Source organism: Plodia interpunctella, chromosome Z (assembly GCF_027563975.2).
Source record: "Plodia interpunctella isolate USDA-ARS_2022_Savannah chromosome Z, ilPloInte3.2, whole genome shotgun sequence".
In the NCBI taxonomy this organism is placed as follows: domain Eukaryota; kingdom Metazoa; phylum Arthropoda; class Insecta; order Lepidoptera; family Pyralidae; genus Plodia; species Plodia interpunctella.
Genome location: NC_071324.2, coordinates 10,655,240 through 10,673,256, shown reverse-complemented (window position 1 = coordinate 10,673,256; position 18,017 = coordinate 10,655,240). Strand labels below are relative to the sequence as shown.

General features: G+C 33.7%; 2 protein-coding genes across 10 annotated transcripts in view; one reads left to right on the top strand and one right to left on the bottom strand.

The window, feature by feature from the left end:
- nwk (nervous wreck) overlaps window positions 1-18,017 on the bottom strand; it is a 68,882-nt gene that overhangs the window by 29,288 nt on the left and 21,577 nt on the right. For all 7 annotated transcript variants that reach the window (XM_053768466.1, XM_053768467.1, XM_053768462.1 and 4 more), the window contains exons 4-5: window positions 9,892-10,036; window positions 2,882-3,018 (exon numbers count right to left, since the gene is read on the bottom strand). In XM_053768466.1, the coding sequence (XP_053624441.1) occupies window positions 2,882-3,018; window positions 9,892-10,032 (278 nt within the window). In that variant the 5' untranslated portion in view covers window positions 10,033-10,036. The remainder of the gene's footprint in view (window positions 1-2,881; window positions 3,019-9,891; window positions 10,037-18,017) is intronic.
- Window positions 6,396-9,353, top strand: LOC128683167 (uncharacterized). 3 transcript variants are annotated; one of them, XM_053768476.1, is made up of 3 exons: window positions 6,396-6,500; window positions 6,644-6,772; window positions 7,567-9,353. In XM_053768476.1, the coding sequence occupies exon 3, from the start codon at window positions 7,677-7,679 to the stop codon at window positions 8,859-8,861; it is 1,185 nt and encodes a 394-aa protein (XP_053624451.1). In that variant the 5' UTR covers window positions 6,396-6,500; window positions 6,644-6,772; window positions 7,567-7,676; the 3' UTR covers window positions 8,862-9,353. The 3 variants fall into 3 exon arrangements, with proteins under 3 accessions (XP_053624451.1, XP_053624450.1, XP_053624452.1); XM_053768475.1 differs by lacking the exon at window positions 6,396-6,500 and having other exon boundaries at window positions 6,581-6,772; window positions 7,567-9,352; XM_053768477.2 differs by lacking the exons at window positions 6,396-6,500; window positions 6,644-6,772 and adding an exon at window positions 6,787-6,950.

The window sequence follows — 18,017 nt, the reverse complement described above, 5'->3', positions numbered from 1 at the left end:
GATGAGAAATAAATTCAATTAATATTATGTTAAAGCGGTGATTCTGTCACCATTATGGCGTTGCCTTGGAATAGCACGAACGTTATTGTGCTAAGTAGACAAAATATTATTGATAAATTATAATTCCTATTTTCTTATACAAATCACGTTCGGTCAACAGGGCTGTTCTATAAGGGTCGCCAAAATGTTATAGTCATTTTGAAATGAAAATGAATTTATATAAGCTTAAAAATATAGATACTCACTTTATAGATACTCATTTACTTTGTTATAAAGTAAATACCTGCACTCCATCCTACAAACTCCATTGTGAAGGAAATGAAATGTTCCAGAATAAGTTATCATTCGAAAATCAGGAAGTTGACAATCGACAATTAAAAGCTCGCGCGATCTATTTACAGTACAGCTTATTTCCGCACTCCCGCTGTGTCGTGCTTACATCACGTACTCTTTACAGAATGAGGACTCCCAGTTATTTCCTAGTTCAGCGCTGCAATGCGTCCGCTTTGAGGACATCTCGACCCGATAACATCTTATTTTCCAGCTGTAAAAATATTATATTTCCACAGAGTTCCAACTCTTTGATATGATATATCTTAACAAGATGTTGAAACAAGTCAGACATTGTACCCATTCCTTTTACATATAAAATGTTACTTTACATATAAAAAGTAGTAGTTCCTAGTTAGGTGAACCCTTAATATAATATTCTATCTATTAGGACAAATCACACAGATTGAGCTAGCCCCAAAGTAAGTTCGAGACTTGTGTTATGGGATACTAACTCAACGATACTATATTTTATAACAAATACACATATAGATAAACATACAAGACCCGGGCCAGTCAGAAAAAGATCATTTTCCATCATGACCCGACCGGGGATCGAACCCGGGACCTCTCGGTTCAGAGGCAAAAACTTTTACCAACTGCGCCACCGAGGTCGTCAAATAAAATCATATTAATATAATTGCTTATAGTTCAGCAGATAGGTATAATAATTTAATAAAATATATATTCACTATTCACTCAAAGTGTTGATCACTTTGAGTAAATATATATTGCTTCCTGTTAATCAGAACAGGGCTCGAATTCCGAGAATCACTATGAATGAGAGATATTTCAATTTACTTTTTAATATTTATTTATTTTTGTATTTATTTAAGGTCCAATATGGGTTGAAAGTAAATATATTAACTTGTTTGCACAAAAATTTTAGCTTTTGAATATGTATGTTGGTCGATACAACTCACACAGTTTGATTGTACATCTACGACAGGTGGTCGCTGTGAATGGAAGGGGTTAACCGAACTGAATATCAGACGTAAGCGGCACTTGTAAACGGATAACGCTAGTTTCAAACTTTATAAGCCGAGAGGCTTATAGAGAGGCCGCTCATTTTCAACTTTTATTGAAGTCAAGCTTTCGTAGAGATTAACTTTAGGTATGTAACGCAGTGCACACAGGGATGAAAGGCTGAGAGATTAACGCGTCACAAAATCAATTTACTAGAAATCCTTCGTGTATTTTTTGCCCTTCCCTGCCATTATCTGGGTTTTAATGAAGCTTACGTTACATTTCTAAAACTTCGTTTTGTATCAAGATAATTATTTGTTCAAATTCATGGGACAAATTCCAATCGTTTATATAAAACAGACACATTTGCAGTCTCGGTTTTTGCACAGGGGTTTTTTTAAACAACACCATCTACTACGCGTAACTATCAAATATTATGTTTCTTTGCAGCCATGCGGTGCACATTAGAGTTTCTCTGCTGTCGTAGCAGTCCTACTATCGTAGCTGTCCTACTATCGCAGCAGTCCTACTATCGTAGCAGTCCTACTATCGTAGCAGTCCTACTATCGTAGCTGTCCTACTATCGTAGCTGTCCTACTATCGTAGCAGTCCTACTATCGTAGCTGTCCTACTATCGTAGCTGTCCTACTATCGTAGCTGTCCTACTATCGTAGCTGTCCTACTATCGTAGTGTCATGTAAAAAAGGAGAATTAGGTGGGATGATAAACAATTGTTTATGTAGGGCCCAGGAGGACGCTTATACGAGGAGGACACTGATTATAGTTAAAAATTAAGTAAATTAGTGAGGTTGGAATGAAGGGAATGAAGGAGAATGAAGGCCGGCAGGCGTTGGATGGTCCCAGCTCTGCAGGTTACCTATCGGCTGTTCTAGCCTAACTGGTGATCGAAATCCTCTCCAGATGATAATTTTAATAAAGTAACACTCAACAGAGGATGAGGATTTGGAAGATAACTCTTGAGGCCCGTGCTTGTGCCCGTACTTTGCGTCCTTTGAAGGGTTGGTATGATGAAGACAATAGGTAGGTAATAACAAACAATCCCAAATTGTGTGCGGGTCCTTGGAACTCGTTGAGTTTCGACAAGTTTGTTGTTTGACTTGTATTTTGTATTTTATCGAATGTTTTATTTATTTATTATTTTAATTTCTTAACAATTTCGATAACCGCCCGCAAGGTAAGATGACCGTTGGTCAACGACTGCCGTTGACAGTTAAGTTCGTGACAGCTGACGTTGTCAACAGGCACGACCATAGATTATCTACAAACGGCTTTCAAACGTACAAAAAAAAAACAAAAAAAGGAACTCATACGATCGATCAAAATATTTTTACAAAAACAAGCGTTACAGTAACTTTCCTACTATCGTAGCTGTGCTACATTCGTAGTTAATCTACTGCAGTAGAGGTGCTACATTCATAGCCAATCCAATCCAGGACCTGCATATAGTAGATGGGCGTGGAGACCATTACGCCACTGAGGTCGTCATACAGACAACTAAACTTCATAATATTACTTAGTATGGAAAATGGATTATATAAGAAGAAAGATGTTAATCTTCACTTACTTCTCCTCGATGTCCTTGGCCTTGTCGCGCACATCATGCGCGGTGTGCTCCTCATCAAAGTACAGCTTCTTGGTCTTGTCCACGTCGACCACCGTCAGCTGCAGCTCCTTGTGCGCCTGCGCAAGTGAGTCCGTGCACTGCGCAATGGAAACGTTAAGTTATTAACGAACATAGATAATTAAGGTACATTTTAAGTTCTTGCATGTTCATAGAATAATAAAAATATATATTATACTAATAATAATATGGAGAACTGGATAGGTATTGACATTTAAAAAAAAAAGTTCTTAATAAATCCGACGTAATTTTTTGAATTGTGTTAACAAACACTTTGAGTTAAAATCTGTGCCGTGCCACGGGGCACCCAAAAATTATGATAACTTGTTTTGGTGCAACCAATAAGGTGGTAAATAATATGGTTACGCAATATACTTCGGTTCTTTCATTAAAATATTCGCCAATTTTATCACAAATATAGTGGAGCTAATACACATTGCTTTTAATTAAGTAAACTACGGCAGCAATTAGTTTATTTAAGTACACCACTATTTAAATTAATTCAACGTTGTTGAAAAACTTTCTTGACAGAACAAACTTCTAGCTAGTTACCGCACCGAAAACATTTTGCTGTCGTTGATTCAAATTCCAGTATTTTATGGCAATATTTTCCCTCCAGTCGTGTGGTCCCTCCTTAGAATGGCCACCTGGCGATTAGGAACACATAGCATAGATATCCAGTAGGCAATAAATGCATTTGTTGCGGAGAAAGAAATTGGGAACTTAAGGATAAGAGCAGTAAGTTATTACATTTTTTGTGAATATTTCTTATTTCGTGTCTAGCACGAGACAACAAATACCATTTTATCGAAGTAAACATACCCACTTGTTGCTTTGAATTTATAAAAGCTGAATCAATATTGCAAACTTTGTTAACAAACTTTCAGTTTTGCGAGGTTGCGATCCCGCAATACGCTCCCGCTGACCAATACAATTAAGGTCTTATAGTATATTACTCGTAAGTACTTTATTGTGATTTATTGGTTGCATGAACATGTTAAATATTGTATTTATAATAAAATCACTTATTTAAATTAAAAGATGTGGGGTCCCGCGGTATCCACGGTGGTTCAATCGCGGAAATCAATCCTGCGGGATTACTATCACTACTCCAGATTCTTTTGACAACGTGCTAGTTGCAGAAAATCAGTGAGTTTATGCATGACAAAATGCAGAACAAAAATAAAATATCTATATTGAATAGTATCAAATTATAAGTAGTAGATTAGTCGTGCTATATAAAGATATAGGTACAGATGTCGCCCTTGCCCGGCGGTGGACAACAAAGACGTTGTTACAAACACAAAAATGTTTAGTTATTTCAACGCAACTTTACTACGTGAAATATTATATTTGGTTGATCGTGCTGTGTGTGAATAGTTGGTATGTTTTTTGCTAATGATTTAATTTTGATTTTAATTTTAATTTAATTTTGATTTTAATTCCTTTCAATGAATAGCCACATTTATTCATAAGTTTACTATTGGCTTTCCATAATCGTAATCAATACTCGTATATCTGTTGAATATAGAACAAAAATAAAAATTTAGAAAATGTTTAATTACTAATACTAAATACTAACAATGGCTGAGGTTGGCTGTAGATTTAACATTTTATGCTCTTTAATATATTTATGCTGTTCTTTTAACCTCTTTATTCTATTTGTTAATTTCGATAACTTAACTCGTTCGTACTGACTCACTAGAAAATACGAAACTCATTTCCCTTTTTAATAACTACTGTAAATCCGGAACTGGACTGGCGACATAAAGTTTCAAATGTATATACATTTTCAGTGTAATACTATACAACATTTGTTTAGGAAATTGCGTCAACGGGAAACTAATTTTAGTATTTAGGACAGTAAACTCCTTTTAGGTCTTCCAATGGATTTTAATTCCATGGAATTTTATAGATAGATTTGATATCATTCTAATATATGTATGTAATAACTCTAAAAACAAAATCAAATAGATGTAACTAAATTAACAATATTTGTATCTGAGTTTATCTTGAAAAAAATTGTTCAAATTACAATAATATTTATTAATCAGTAAGAACATGAGGTGCTTGTTAAATCAATTTTTAATTCTGCCAATAAACTAACTTTCAATCTTTTTCTTTGGAATTGGGAGGAATAAAGCCACCTGAAATTATATATTTTTTTTATATTAAATACCGAAAATCGGTATCAAAAACGCGATATAATTTGTGACCTCGGGATTTTTTAAATTATGTATATTTCTACACGTAACTTACAAATGTTTTTTTAAATATGGCTATGATTTCGTGTCGTGTCATGTGAAATAATACTTTCAAATAATACTTTTTGTTGAATCTTCCTACAAATTATATTTACATATCATGAGGGTACAACGTAAATACTGGCGATATTCTATTTTTTGGTATTTATTTCTAAAGTACAATTTATATCTTGTCTCCGATGGGATGAAAGATTTTTATGATATAAGCCAAGCAATTTACGGCTTAAAATGTGAATGGGGTTTTTATAAATTGCTATTATATATGAAGAATTTTATAAAATATAATGTGAAAAAACGTATCTAATTTATAAATTGTATTAGCTATTCAATTATAATTTAGCATTTCTCACAATAATATAGTTTCGAAAATTAATGAAGAATTCGCTTTTACACTGGTAAGTATGTTTTACTATAAAAAAATCTTTCATGGTGGCTATATAAAAATATTTCAAATATTTGCAACTGGTTACGAGAAAAGAGAAAACTTTATTTTGTAACCGATTACAAAATAAAGTTACATAGGCGGGCGAAATGAACTATCAATTTTGGTAATCTTCTTCTTTGCGTTACATATATTCCCAATTAATTAATTTGATAATGTATATAGTAAGTAATGTAAGTCACATTCTAAGTGTATTTACATTCTCAAAAACTGCGAACGGAAGTGACACTTAAGCAATAAATTACTAGTGTAAACCTTATATCATGAACTTATGATATTGCTGACAATAAATCCCTTTGTAATATACCCTTATCACTCAAGCAGCTAAGACGAATGTCACGATACGTGTAGTGCATACCTTTGACTTCGTGAATAACTCGAAGAAACTCATTTTGATGTAAGTATAGATTAATCACAGTTAGTATTTAAGTACTAAATTATTTCTCAGACGTTGCTCATTAGACTATCGGACGATAAGAGATTCGTACGATACTTGTCAACCAAAGCATTTATAATGTTAACTATTTTAACATATTTATTTTAATATATTTTTTAATAATTTTGTTTAAGAACGTCAGAATGTGTAACGTCTGAAAAATAATATAATTATAATTAAATAGAATTCAATGGAAATAAAATTGAAAAATCCAAAGATTAAAAAAAAAGTACTTCGTATATTAATTCCATGTACGTGGCCCTTCTAATCTATGGAAAAATGTCTCATTCAAAAAGAACTACATGGCATTAACCACGCATTAACAGTGTTTCCAAAGAGGATTGACGTCGGCAAAAGATTTTATCTCAAGTATATTTTGGACCCTTAATTTACAATCGAAACTTCTTTGACAAAAAGCAAGTAGGTACTTTGGACAAAATATGAAAAAACGTCGAAGAAAAACATTAAACGGAACGGCATTTTGACTTTCACACGTCATATCTGAATAGTTTGTCAGAGTGGGTTTACACGATTTTTTGAGAATTTTTCTATTCCTATGGCAGGTTCTCAGGACGCAGTGACGGCGGTTGCAAGCGCCAACCCGACTCCTAATGACCTGGACGCGTATCTGCCCTGGGCCTGTGCGCAGCTGCAGTGTGATTTCCCTATTACCGTTATCAAAATAACCCAATGTTAGTATCCTTACGTATTATAAAACAAAGCCCTGTGCCGCGTCCGTCTGTTCGCGATAAAATCACAAGGTACTGGCCGGTTTGTCATGCGGTTTTCATCAATATACAGCGTTATTCCTGTGGCAAGTTTAGGTGTATAATTTATTATGTCTTTACCCAAGTGAAACGAAGCGAAGATGTAAGTTATAGTTAGCACCATGTTACAGTTAGTACGTTGGTACCATTGTAGATTTATAAAGAGTAGCTACATATGATGTGGATAAGATATCCGGGTAATATCACCCACGTCATATGTGACAGTGGTCTTACCATCTACATAATTCTAATTCATAATTACTTTTTACCCAGGCATCTCTATCAACAATACAACAGTTAATGCCTAAAATCTATCCTTCATATATGTAATGACACGTCATTACACAAATGGAGGATATTACCCAGGTACCTTATCCACATCATATGTGGACCTTATCCACATCTTATCCACGTCATATGGTACATTTCTAAAGGGTACCTACCCTTTATAAATGTACCATGGTACCAACGATGTATGCGGCAACTAGCTTTACTGCACACCTAGAATATTCGTATATATTAATATATAAATGCAAGTATTAATGTCGATGCGCTATCTCACAGATTATTGTCTAAAATGGTAAAGCTAGTTGCCACAAAAATCATTGGTATCATGGTACATTTTAATGTTATAAACTTTTATAAGTTTGAAGTCTACATTGGAAATGCCTACTAACTTATATGACTTTTTATATGGTTTTAATTTCACTTATTTACAGCTCAATATGTGAGTGTCGCCACTGGTCCAAAAAAGAATGTCAATAGGTCAAAGGTAATCAAATTGATACAGTCTTCAAGCAGTGATTCTAATCTCAAGAAAGATGACAAGATGGTTCAGTCGGAATTATCAGAGGAAGAAGGTATCATCAAAATATTCGCAATATACGATCTGGCGGACCATTTAGTCGAGTTAAAATTCGTTAAGAATGAGGAACTCCCCCGAATACTGTTTCAGATCATAGGGCTCATCATACCATTTCAGAAATATCTCACCACTATCACGATCCACCAAGGCATAGATGTGTACGGTCTGTATGAAATTACTAAGTTTCTACCAACATGCAATGTGACCGACCTGTGCTTTGACGGTACAATCTTAAATGGGGGAAGTTATGGTATTCTGTTTGAAAACTTCACTTCAATCAAACGCATTTGTTTGTCGCGGTGTAAAATTGACGATACTGTCATAGAAACTATAGCTTCTCAATTAGTTCACCCTTTACCAGCTTCGAAAAGTTTACTTATCCTAGACTTATCGACAAATAGAATAACAGACATTGGCGCGAAACATATGGCGCATGCGCTACGGTCGAACAGAGCTTTGAACTATCTGAATCTGTCAGACAACAGCCTCACAGATGTAGGAGGAGAGATGCTCTTGGAATCTCTTATGAACTTCCAAATAACCAATGAAGAACTACAATTTTCGAAAGAGGAGAAGATGAAATACTTGCGAAAAAGGAATGAATTAATCACTCACATTTTAAAGGAGCTTCGCACAGAGTTCTTGAAAGGCAAGAGGAAGTCAGTGAAACCCTTAATCAAACCACAGACACCTAAGAAAGGAAAAGGTATAGAGAGAGAAGGATCATTGAAAGCTATATCTGATGATAAATTAGCGATGGATTTTGATTCGTTTTTATATGAGAGGGCATGTATCGTGGCGGAGCTACAATTGGGGGTTTTTAACGATCCTTTTAGCAGAAATAACTTGGTTATTAAAAACGGCATCGTGTATTGCCTCGGCAACAACACGTTGTGTTATTTAAATTTGTCCTATAACAACTTGACATATTTAAGTTTAAAGACATTATTAAAAGTGGTAAAGTGTCAAAAGGGTAATAACCGGAAACCTCAAGGCATAATAAATGTAGCTATCAATGGAAATTATTTGCCTGTGTCTTGTGCAGAACTGCTTCAAATTGAGGACTTGTTAAACGTATCTCCTGATAAGATTTCAAATAAGAAACGCGCAGGCTCTAGATCTGTTTCGACAGTTCGCCAACGGCCTTAAGTTCATTTTAACACGAAGGTGATTAAGTACCAAATACGTATGTTATTCCTTATTCCAAAAAGCGTCTTTAACAGTCGAAATATGCTATTTTTAACTTTCAGAAAAAAAAACGTGAATTTCGAACAAACTCGCACCTACTACGTCTTCTGACACTACTGATTGTCTGTTTCCCAATATCTTTTTAGTGTGTTTACTAAGGAATATTGATAAGGTCATAATTATTTTTCGTTAAAAAAGTTGTTATAGACTTAATTTACTAATACACTGGACAAAAGCTGTAATAGGAGTGATTTGACGCTGGCGGTCGCAGTTTGCTGCCAGTATTATAAAGTGCATATAAGTGGAAACTTCCTTTTTTATCCAACCTTAGATTATACACGTTAAGTTTAGATAATAATTATTAACTGTTTTATAATTTAATTTAGTTGATAATCGGTTTAATTTAGATGATTGTTATTGAAACTAATTGTTATTTTAGGGATTTTTAGCAATTAATTTTATGACGTAATGCATTTAAATATATTTCTTTTTTAATCTACTATTTGTTTATCGATTCGGAAATATCTTTTCACCCGTCGCAGCCGGCCACAAGATAAAAAATGTTTATCTATTGCGGTTAAATAAGTATTTATTTGTCTTACACGTAAGCATTTTTCATTCAAAAAGATGGGAACGCGTGAGATAATATCCTTACATTTTTTATATAGATGTTATACAGTTTTCTATCTCCATGTCGGTTGCTCAGTCCTCACAACCCCTAACTTTGCAAATTTTGGCAAATTTTAAAACTATTTTTTCGTTTTTTTGGTCGAATATAACGACGTTGACGAGTCGGATATCAGGTCACAGCGTATTATTACACCAGTGATCATATCCATACTAATATTATAGATTTTTTTGTTTGTAATAAGCCCACCATATATAACGGTATTACTACTGGTAGTAAGATTGGTAGTACCAAGATAAATTCTGGCTCTGTCCACCCAGTAAGGGATAAAGACGTAATCTGTAAAAACTAGAAATAGCTTACTTTTTTGGCGACGTTGAGTTTGTGCTGACGCAGCATCTTCGCTTCGTCGGCTATCTGCTGCTGGAACACTTCGACAGCTGCCAGCCGCGCACGCGCAAGTTTCTCATTCTCCTCTAGAACCGTCCTCCACACGTTCCACATGTTCCTGCGCACGAAACTTCAATTAGCTTCGGAAGCATGTTAAGTGTTAATAATGTAGGTACAAAATCGTAATTTTATGAAGCGCCTGTTGTCCGATTTCTTACTCCAGTGGTTGTATCAAATTATTAAGCATGCGTGTATACGCGTGTGTTAAAAATCCATATAATTCCAACGACTGGAGAAGAACCGGGGAAACGCTCAGTTGAGAGAAAGAGAGGCATCACACGTTTAAACCCTAGACGTGTATGACGTAAATTGTCGTAACACTATAGTGCCTGAAACACAATGGGATGCATTGTACAGGCAAAGACGTTAGCGAAAGCCGGTATGACAGCAACATATCAAATTTTTACAGCGTACTCTTTAATTTATGTTGAGACTAAACATTATTTTCTATTTGCAGTAATAAAACGTTTAAAGGCAGTAAAAAGGACTCAGAAAAAGAAGGTAATTCGCTACCTTAAAGAATTGTTACTCTCCGGTTGAACGGGAACGAAGTACTTTATTTGTTGGTTTTACAAGTGAAACTAACAAAAAATGTACTAGTAAAGTAATATTATTTTTCGGCATAAAAAGTCAAATATTTCATGTACTGCTATTGAAAACGAAAAGATCTATGTTTTGAGTTCGAAGCTTTTTAGTTTTCATGTAAAACTAATACTATTTTACCCCGTTTAATTTATCATCCCTTCGAAATATTGGACGACACAAAAAAGTGCAAAACACGCTTTGCCGGGTGTTCGATTGCAGGAATTTTTCACTCATCTAGGTCAGCTGGAAATAGAGTGTCTGCCTAGTCCTTTTTTCGATTTTATGCAGCAAAACATTTTTATGCCACACCTGCTCGGAAATAATTGACCTGATTCTACTTAGGGCAAAAATGTATGAAGGCATGTAGGATATGCCAATAGAATTTTTAAGTTCGTGGGGCATCAAAATCGGTTCTGTCGTTTTTGAAATATTCACAGTTTCGTAAAAAATGTGTTTGCGAGGTCTAAATTCGCGGCGAACTACTAATTAGTAATATTCCACATTTTAAAATTAAATGTTTACGTACGAGTACATAATGGAAGTCGAACTAAAGTACGCCCGGAAAAATTGGAGTTCCATTTTTCCTTTGGGAATAATATAAATTATATACCGGCGGAAATTAATATGGATCTCTCTTAATATAAACTTAATTTTGGCAGATCTAAAAACAATTTATATAAATGCTTCGGCCGAAACGTTATGAATAAAACTTTGGATGGACAAATTTAACTATGGATATACAAATTCGAAGTAATTATTATGGGAATGCGATTTTTTTATAAGACAAAAAACATTTCAAATGGATGGTCCGGGCATACAGTATCCGAATAAATATTACACAAAGGACAGATCACCCAGATTAAGTTAGCCCTAAAGGAAGTTCGAGTCTCGTGTTCTACGATGCTAACTCAATAATAACATATGTGGAAGCGAGAAATAAAAATACTGAAATATGGTAATAATCGATATTTATTTTATTAAATATAAAAAATGTGTAGGTACTAATAGTAGGAACTTGCCTATTTCACACAAAAACTCATGTTAAAATAAGCCACATTTAAAAGAAATTAAAGTTGTGATACACATATTTTACACAATCATAGATTTACTCATATTTACTCATGAAAATAAATATGAGAATTATTATTTATCTGACACGGTGCGCAGACGAAAGCAAAGTGTGTTTCGACGGGCAGTGTACAGGGTTTTTATAGTGACGCACGTCAAACGACCGTAGTGGGGGGGGGGGCGTCATAACAATCAACATAAAGAAACAATTGCATTTAAAAAAGACAATATTAACGATTAAAGTTATTTCTTTCCCACGTGTTTTTTCTAAAATATAGATTCATGAATGAATAGTAACTGTACAGTATAGAAGAACTGTACATACAAGCCATTGTGAATGAATAATGAAAAATAGGAAAGTCCATTTCATCATTGACATTGCAAATATTTTCGTAACGTCTACACAGAAATTCTATTGAAAAAGAACAGTGATGAGACAATAAAACTCGGACGAATTTCTATTTTTCAATTTCTGAAATAACTGTGAACACACGAGAGGTGACACACGACTTGTGCAAATACATTTTGATTGGAATTTTTGATAGGTTTCGTCGTACTCAATAGCTTTCGATTTGATAGTAATGTAAAAAATGTAGGTCCAGGGTTTTTTTTGCTAAATTCAATATCGAGTCTCAGCTCAATAATACTTAATTAATACCCAGTTGCCACATAAACCACTCAAAAATACATATGCATCATAACAACCCACATTTATGTTATAAATTATGAATATCAAAATATCACAGTCAGTTTTAATAATATTTGTTACATAAAGGTTCTTCATGTGTCAATTCCCCGTCTAATTGTCAAATTAAGATAAGCAGAGCAAATTCGCTGAGCGTGAAAAGGCAGCTTAATTCGCAGTCTGCGTATTTTTACAAGAATTTTATTACAAAATCAGTCGCGTTGGTTTTTTAGTACGAACGTGGTTACTTAGTACGAAGGGTCTGATTGAGCTGTAATTAAATTACAGTGATTACCAACGTAAGGCTTATTAGGTAGAATATAATCCACAAAAAACACTCTGGAATTTGATACTATCCTAATGATAATTGTTATTTGCTTACAACACGTCCCGGCTTCGCTCGAGTAGGAACATAATAAATTATGCAACTAAACTGTCTTCAGGAATCACACTGTCTATTGGTGAAAACTGCATGAAAATCTGTATAGTAGTTTTTGAGTTTATCGCGAATAGACAGAGAGATGCAGCAGATAACTTTGTTTTTTAATGTGTGACGATATCATTTCTATTTATATATGTATATTTATATTCATAGATAAAAATAAAAAGTTTGAATAAAAATGGGAAAAGTTCCGATCTCAAAACACAATACTTCTTTAATAAAATTTCATCTTGATAACCTGTGGAACTTTATAAACAGAATCAAACTTCGCAGAAGAGGAAATGGATATACTTTTGTGGTGTTATTTTTATGCTGCAAACGGGACAATGTCTGCTCAACTCTAAAGCATTTTAATTGAATTCCTTAAGATCCCCGCCTCGAATTATCTAGAAATATCTAATAATGCTAGCCTGGAAGGTAATAATAAAAAAGACGTTCAAATATACTTAAATTCAGTTTCCTTATTGGTAACCAAGGCTAATCGGATTTAGCTGTTTTTATCAATACTTCGGAGAATTCTTAATAAATTGTTTAAGGATTCTCCGAAGTTTTGAAATGTTTATTGCATATAGCTGAAATGTTATTGTTTACGATTTTGTCAATAAAAGTTATATAGGTATATTACGTTTTAGTATGATTTTTTCTATCTCAGAAAAACCTGATCCGATTCGCCTCGGTCTATTTGAACCCGTGTCACTGCAGTTAGAATTATAGAAATAATAAAATCAACAATTCAAATCAGTTTTTAGCAATGGCTATCCTTGCATTTTTTCTAGTAGGATAGAATACAGGATAAATTTAAAGTGATTAAAGCTAGTTAACATAATTTGCCAGACCATTATGCAATGTTCGAATGGCAGGGCAAAGTGAGGCTTAAGGATATTCTATTTGTTGTTAAAAACTATGATATGTTAGACTTCTCAAGTTCATAAGCGAGACTGGTATTTTTTCACGCTGGCGTCAGACTTACGGCATACATTACCATATGAAACCGGGAACTAAAATACAAAGAGAATACAGGCCACTAACAACGTACTTAGAAAAAAATAAAATTAAAAAGCTACGAGCCAAATAACATGAGACATTTCTAAGCCAAAACGCAGTTATGAAATTTTAAACTCTGACATCAGTGTATTTTTTTTTCTTTTTTTGTTGATTTACGGTGCTGGCACATATGCACATGGAGGGAAAAACATTGAATTAGTAGGTACTCCATTCATGAGGAAAAATAAAATGATATCAATCAATATCAAATTCGTGATAGTTGAATTTTTGCATTGAAATTGCTATCGCTATGTTTGCTGAGTTCGAGCTACAATTATTTGCTGGCTTTGAGTGTACACTGCATACAGAGACAGAGTATACACAGTATGTAAGTATATCTGCAGTTTATAGTACATACCAGCCTGCATTTCTGCTTCAATCAAGAAGTTTGCACAATAATCTAAATAGCCTTGGAGTGCGTCCCTGATATGGCCGTGCTTATACTCGTACGCACGCTCTAGAAATACTGGAAATGTATTTCAGAAATTCTTCAATCCTATTGAAATTCTATCGATAAATTCTGAATTGAATGGCAAGGAATATTGTTACTCTCCTTCTTCATTCAGTTTTTAATCAGAATAGTTCCGAGTATACAAAAGTTATAACTATATATATCTTAACTATAGGATTTACAGAGTCATTTGCATGTCATATAACTCTGCATGGACTACTGAATGGTGTTGGTTGATGTGATATCGACTGTACCTAATTGAATGTTGGTAACTGGCGGGTAAGTGACCACTATCACTCAGATTCTGTTCAAACGGTCGTGATCGTGACGAAGTTATAGCCGACGCGGAGTCTGTTGGCAATATTAGTTTAGGGTAGAAGATCAATGCAGCCCAAAAATAACGATCACACAGAGTGTAGACATACATTCTCTATATTTAGAGCTAGCTTCGGTCCGCGGGTCCGGTGACAACCGAACCTAAAACAACAACCTGTCAGTACCGAAATATCTTTAAAAAGTAGTACCTAAATGTATATATTGTTTTTTATTTCACGGACGAATCGGAAAAACATTGAAAAAATTCTAGCTCAGTTTCTTGATATAGTATTTATTAATTTATACATGCAACTATATGTCTTGTACATATCATGTATTCTCAGAAATGTATTGTAGAACATTTTTTATTTAATAAATAATTTGGTAATCTTTTTTAATCTAAAATATCGTTAAAAATTATATCTTCTTCTATTTTTAATATTTTGGAATTTGACTGTAAAAATTAACTCTCTCTCTCTCTCATTCTCATCTGAGCGTTTTCTCGGTTGCTTCTTGATTTAAAAAAGTAAATATGAAAGTAACTAGATTTTTTTCCGTGATACTATTTGAGGTGACTTAGACTTCAGCAGTTCGCAGTGGGGTAGATCAATGGGGCGTTGGCCAGACAATAAATTTGTGGTCGAATTCATTATAATTATAAACAAAGGAATATTAAAGATGGCGGAAGAATCTTATGCCAAGCGCAAAGTTCTACCACATTCCATGTCAATTTGTAAATACAAAGGACGACGAGATTAAAAAATCAAATCAACTAACTAATCATCGTATTGTAAACTATAGATCCTATGCGGTTAACGTAAGATGCACTTCCGAAGGTATAACTGCGTTTAATTGAGACAGTTACCTAGAACTTGCTGAGGGCAACTAGATAGGCAATCTATAGTTCACCTTGTAACACCACAAATTCATTAAGATCGTTGCGTCATCGGGCGCCCTAACCACATCACAGTATCCTCGGACAAGTAATTGCCAACCATCTTGCGAAACGCAAATGCATACAAAACTCGTAAAATAACATTGAAACAATGTATATATTTTTATTACAGGCAGTCAGACAATAAATTATAATTAATTATTACTTAAATTTAAATTAAAAATTTAATTAATTAATACTTAAAATTTACACTTTTTAAAATTGTTCCAATAATTGTAAAATTAGTGCAGCGCTTAATTTCAAGTACGGAGTGCCACATCGGGCTGGCTATCTATTCGTAAACTACACAAAAATTCGTCATTGCTACAGTATGGAAATTTATTCATGTCAATATTAATATTATCCATAGTTCCATAATAATATTAGAAATGCGATATTATAACACGCTTTCACGGCTAAACCGTTAAAAGATTTTCATGACATGACGTGGCGGCAGCGTGGCGGGCAACTTCTAGTGTATATAGGTAATATATTTTCAAAAATCAAACACAGTTTATTTCTGTAATAGAATTGGTACATAAGTTTTATGTTTTAACGACCTTTATAGGTATCAGGAAGTAATGCTCTGTCATAGCCAATCATAATGAAGTATCTATTAATTATACAAACAAGAATACTTAATAACTCAAAGTTTTTTAAATGAGGTATTCGTACATCACATTTTCTTTTGAAAATTAAATGACAACTATGTTTCATCGTTAAAACGATTTAATACGGTATTCAATACAATGATTACAAGAACACAAAAGGCCTCTACAAATTGCACTATTATTCGCCGCTAATTAAGAGCCGGTTGCACTAGTCAACTTTGAGGTTAACTTTAACCTGCGCACAAAAACGCTAAGTACGCCATGTTTTCTAAACGTCAGCGACGCGCAAGTCAAAGTTGACCGGTGCAACTCACCCTAGTATAACTTTGACGTCAGTAGGACAGTAATTTAGCAAGTTTATATATTCATTTTCCATGCAATTTCACCGTGTAATCATCCTGTGCAGAATAGATAAGTGGCCGTGAAGAATTCTAGTGTAGAATTACAAATATGAGAAAGTTACAATGGCTCATTATTAATTTACTTACGTACCGTTTAATAACGATCAAATGGAAAAATGAATAATACACAATTACTGCGATAAAGATTTTTTTTTTTTAGTTTGACATAGAAATATACATGTAAGTAGTACTTTACTTATACTCAGAATATAATAATATGAAGGCTCTTCGAACGCTCTAGTGCTTTGTTGTAATTTACTTAGATCATGCAATTTTTTATATACTTAATTCTATGACAAAACGATGCACATTATGTGCGCTATTCAAAATTAAACCGAGTCGGTGCCAATGATATAGAATGCAGGTGCCTATGCATGTGCACCTTTAATTGGATAGCTGTAAACAGGAGAGCTTCCCTTTGAAACGCGGGTCCCATTCAGAAGCGATCGGGCCTCGGGGACACTCGACACTCAACCTTAGTCGGTGGAAATCACCAGATACCAACTTGTATAACGAGGAGATAACCAAAACATGATAATATATCTTCATAAAAAATATGTGTACACTTATAAAAGAAAATATTTCCGCAATGCGTTGCTGTGTATTACAGACTTAAGTCAGATTATTATAAGTATGAAGATTATTAAAAACGAATATTGTTCTTCATAAAAAAGAATCTCATAAAAGAAATTAGTATTATTAGTGACAGTGTTCCCGCTGCTCTGTAATTGCGAAACTAATTAATTTTATAACTTTTTTATAATAAGTCTGAAGATTTAATGATCGTCTGTAATATATATAAGCAGGATAGATTAATACCTACCATAATTACATAATGTACTATTTTATGTCCGGTTTATTTATATATACTTTATTAACGATATACAAATGCACGTAATAACACAAGATATAACAACAAAGTAGGTAATAAAGTGATATGGCCTGATATATTGCAAATATCATAACAAAGGTAATGCTATTAATTATTCAATACTTAGTGCAGACTGAACTGCCAATCAATCCGTTATTTTTCAATAGTAATAACCAATTTACAGAGTGACGTCGGTCAGAATATATAAGAGCACTCTATGAAATGAGTTAACTTTTATTTTGTTTTATCTTTCATTTCAATATTAATAGTATAACCCAGGAAATATAGTTTTTTTGTTTAAGTTTAGTTATATTTTCATTTAAAGTTTCTTTACAATATTGATAAAATTTCTTATTTTTTAAAATTTAATAGTTACATAAACTATTAGGTGTATTGAATTATCGAGTAATTGAACAAAAATATGATTGTATCCGTGCTTAGTCGAAGCAAATCACTAACATAAAAAGAAATCGCAATTGAATTAGAAAAACCAACGCTTTGAAGGAAATTAAAGTCTTCGCTATCAAGAAATAAAATCGGTGGGCATCAGGCGAGCAGAACTGGGCTAAACTGATAGAGTTAATGGGTTAATTCAATCCGAGCCCCATCGACGAATAAACGAAGTTAACCAA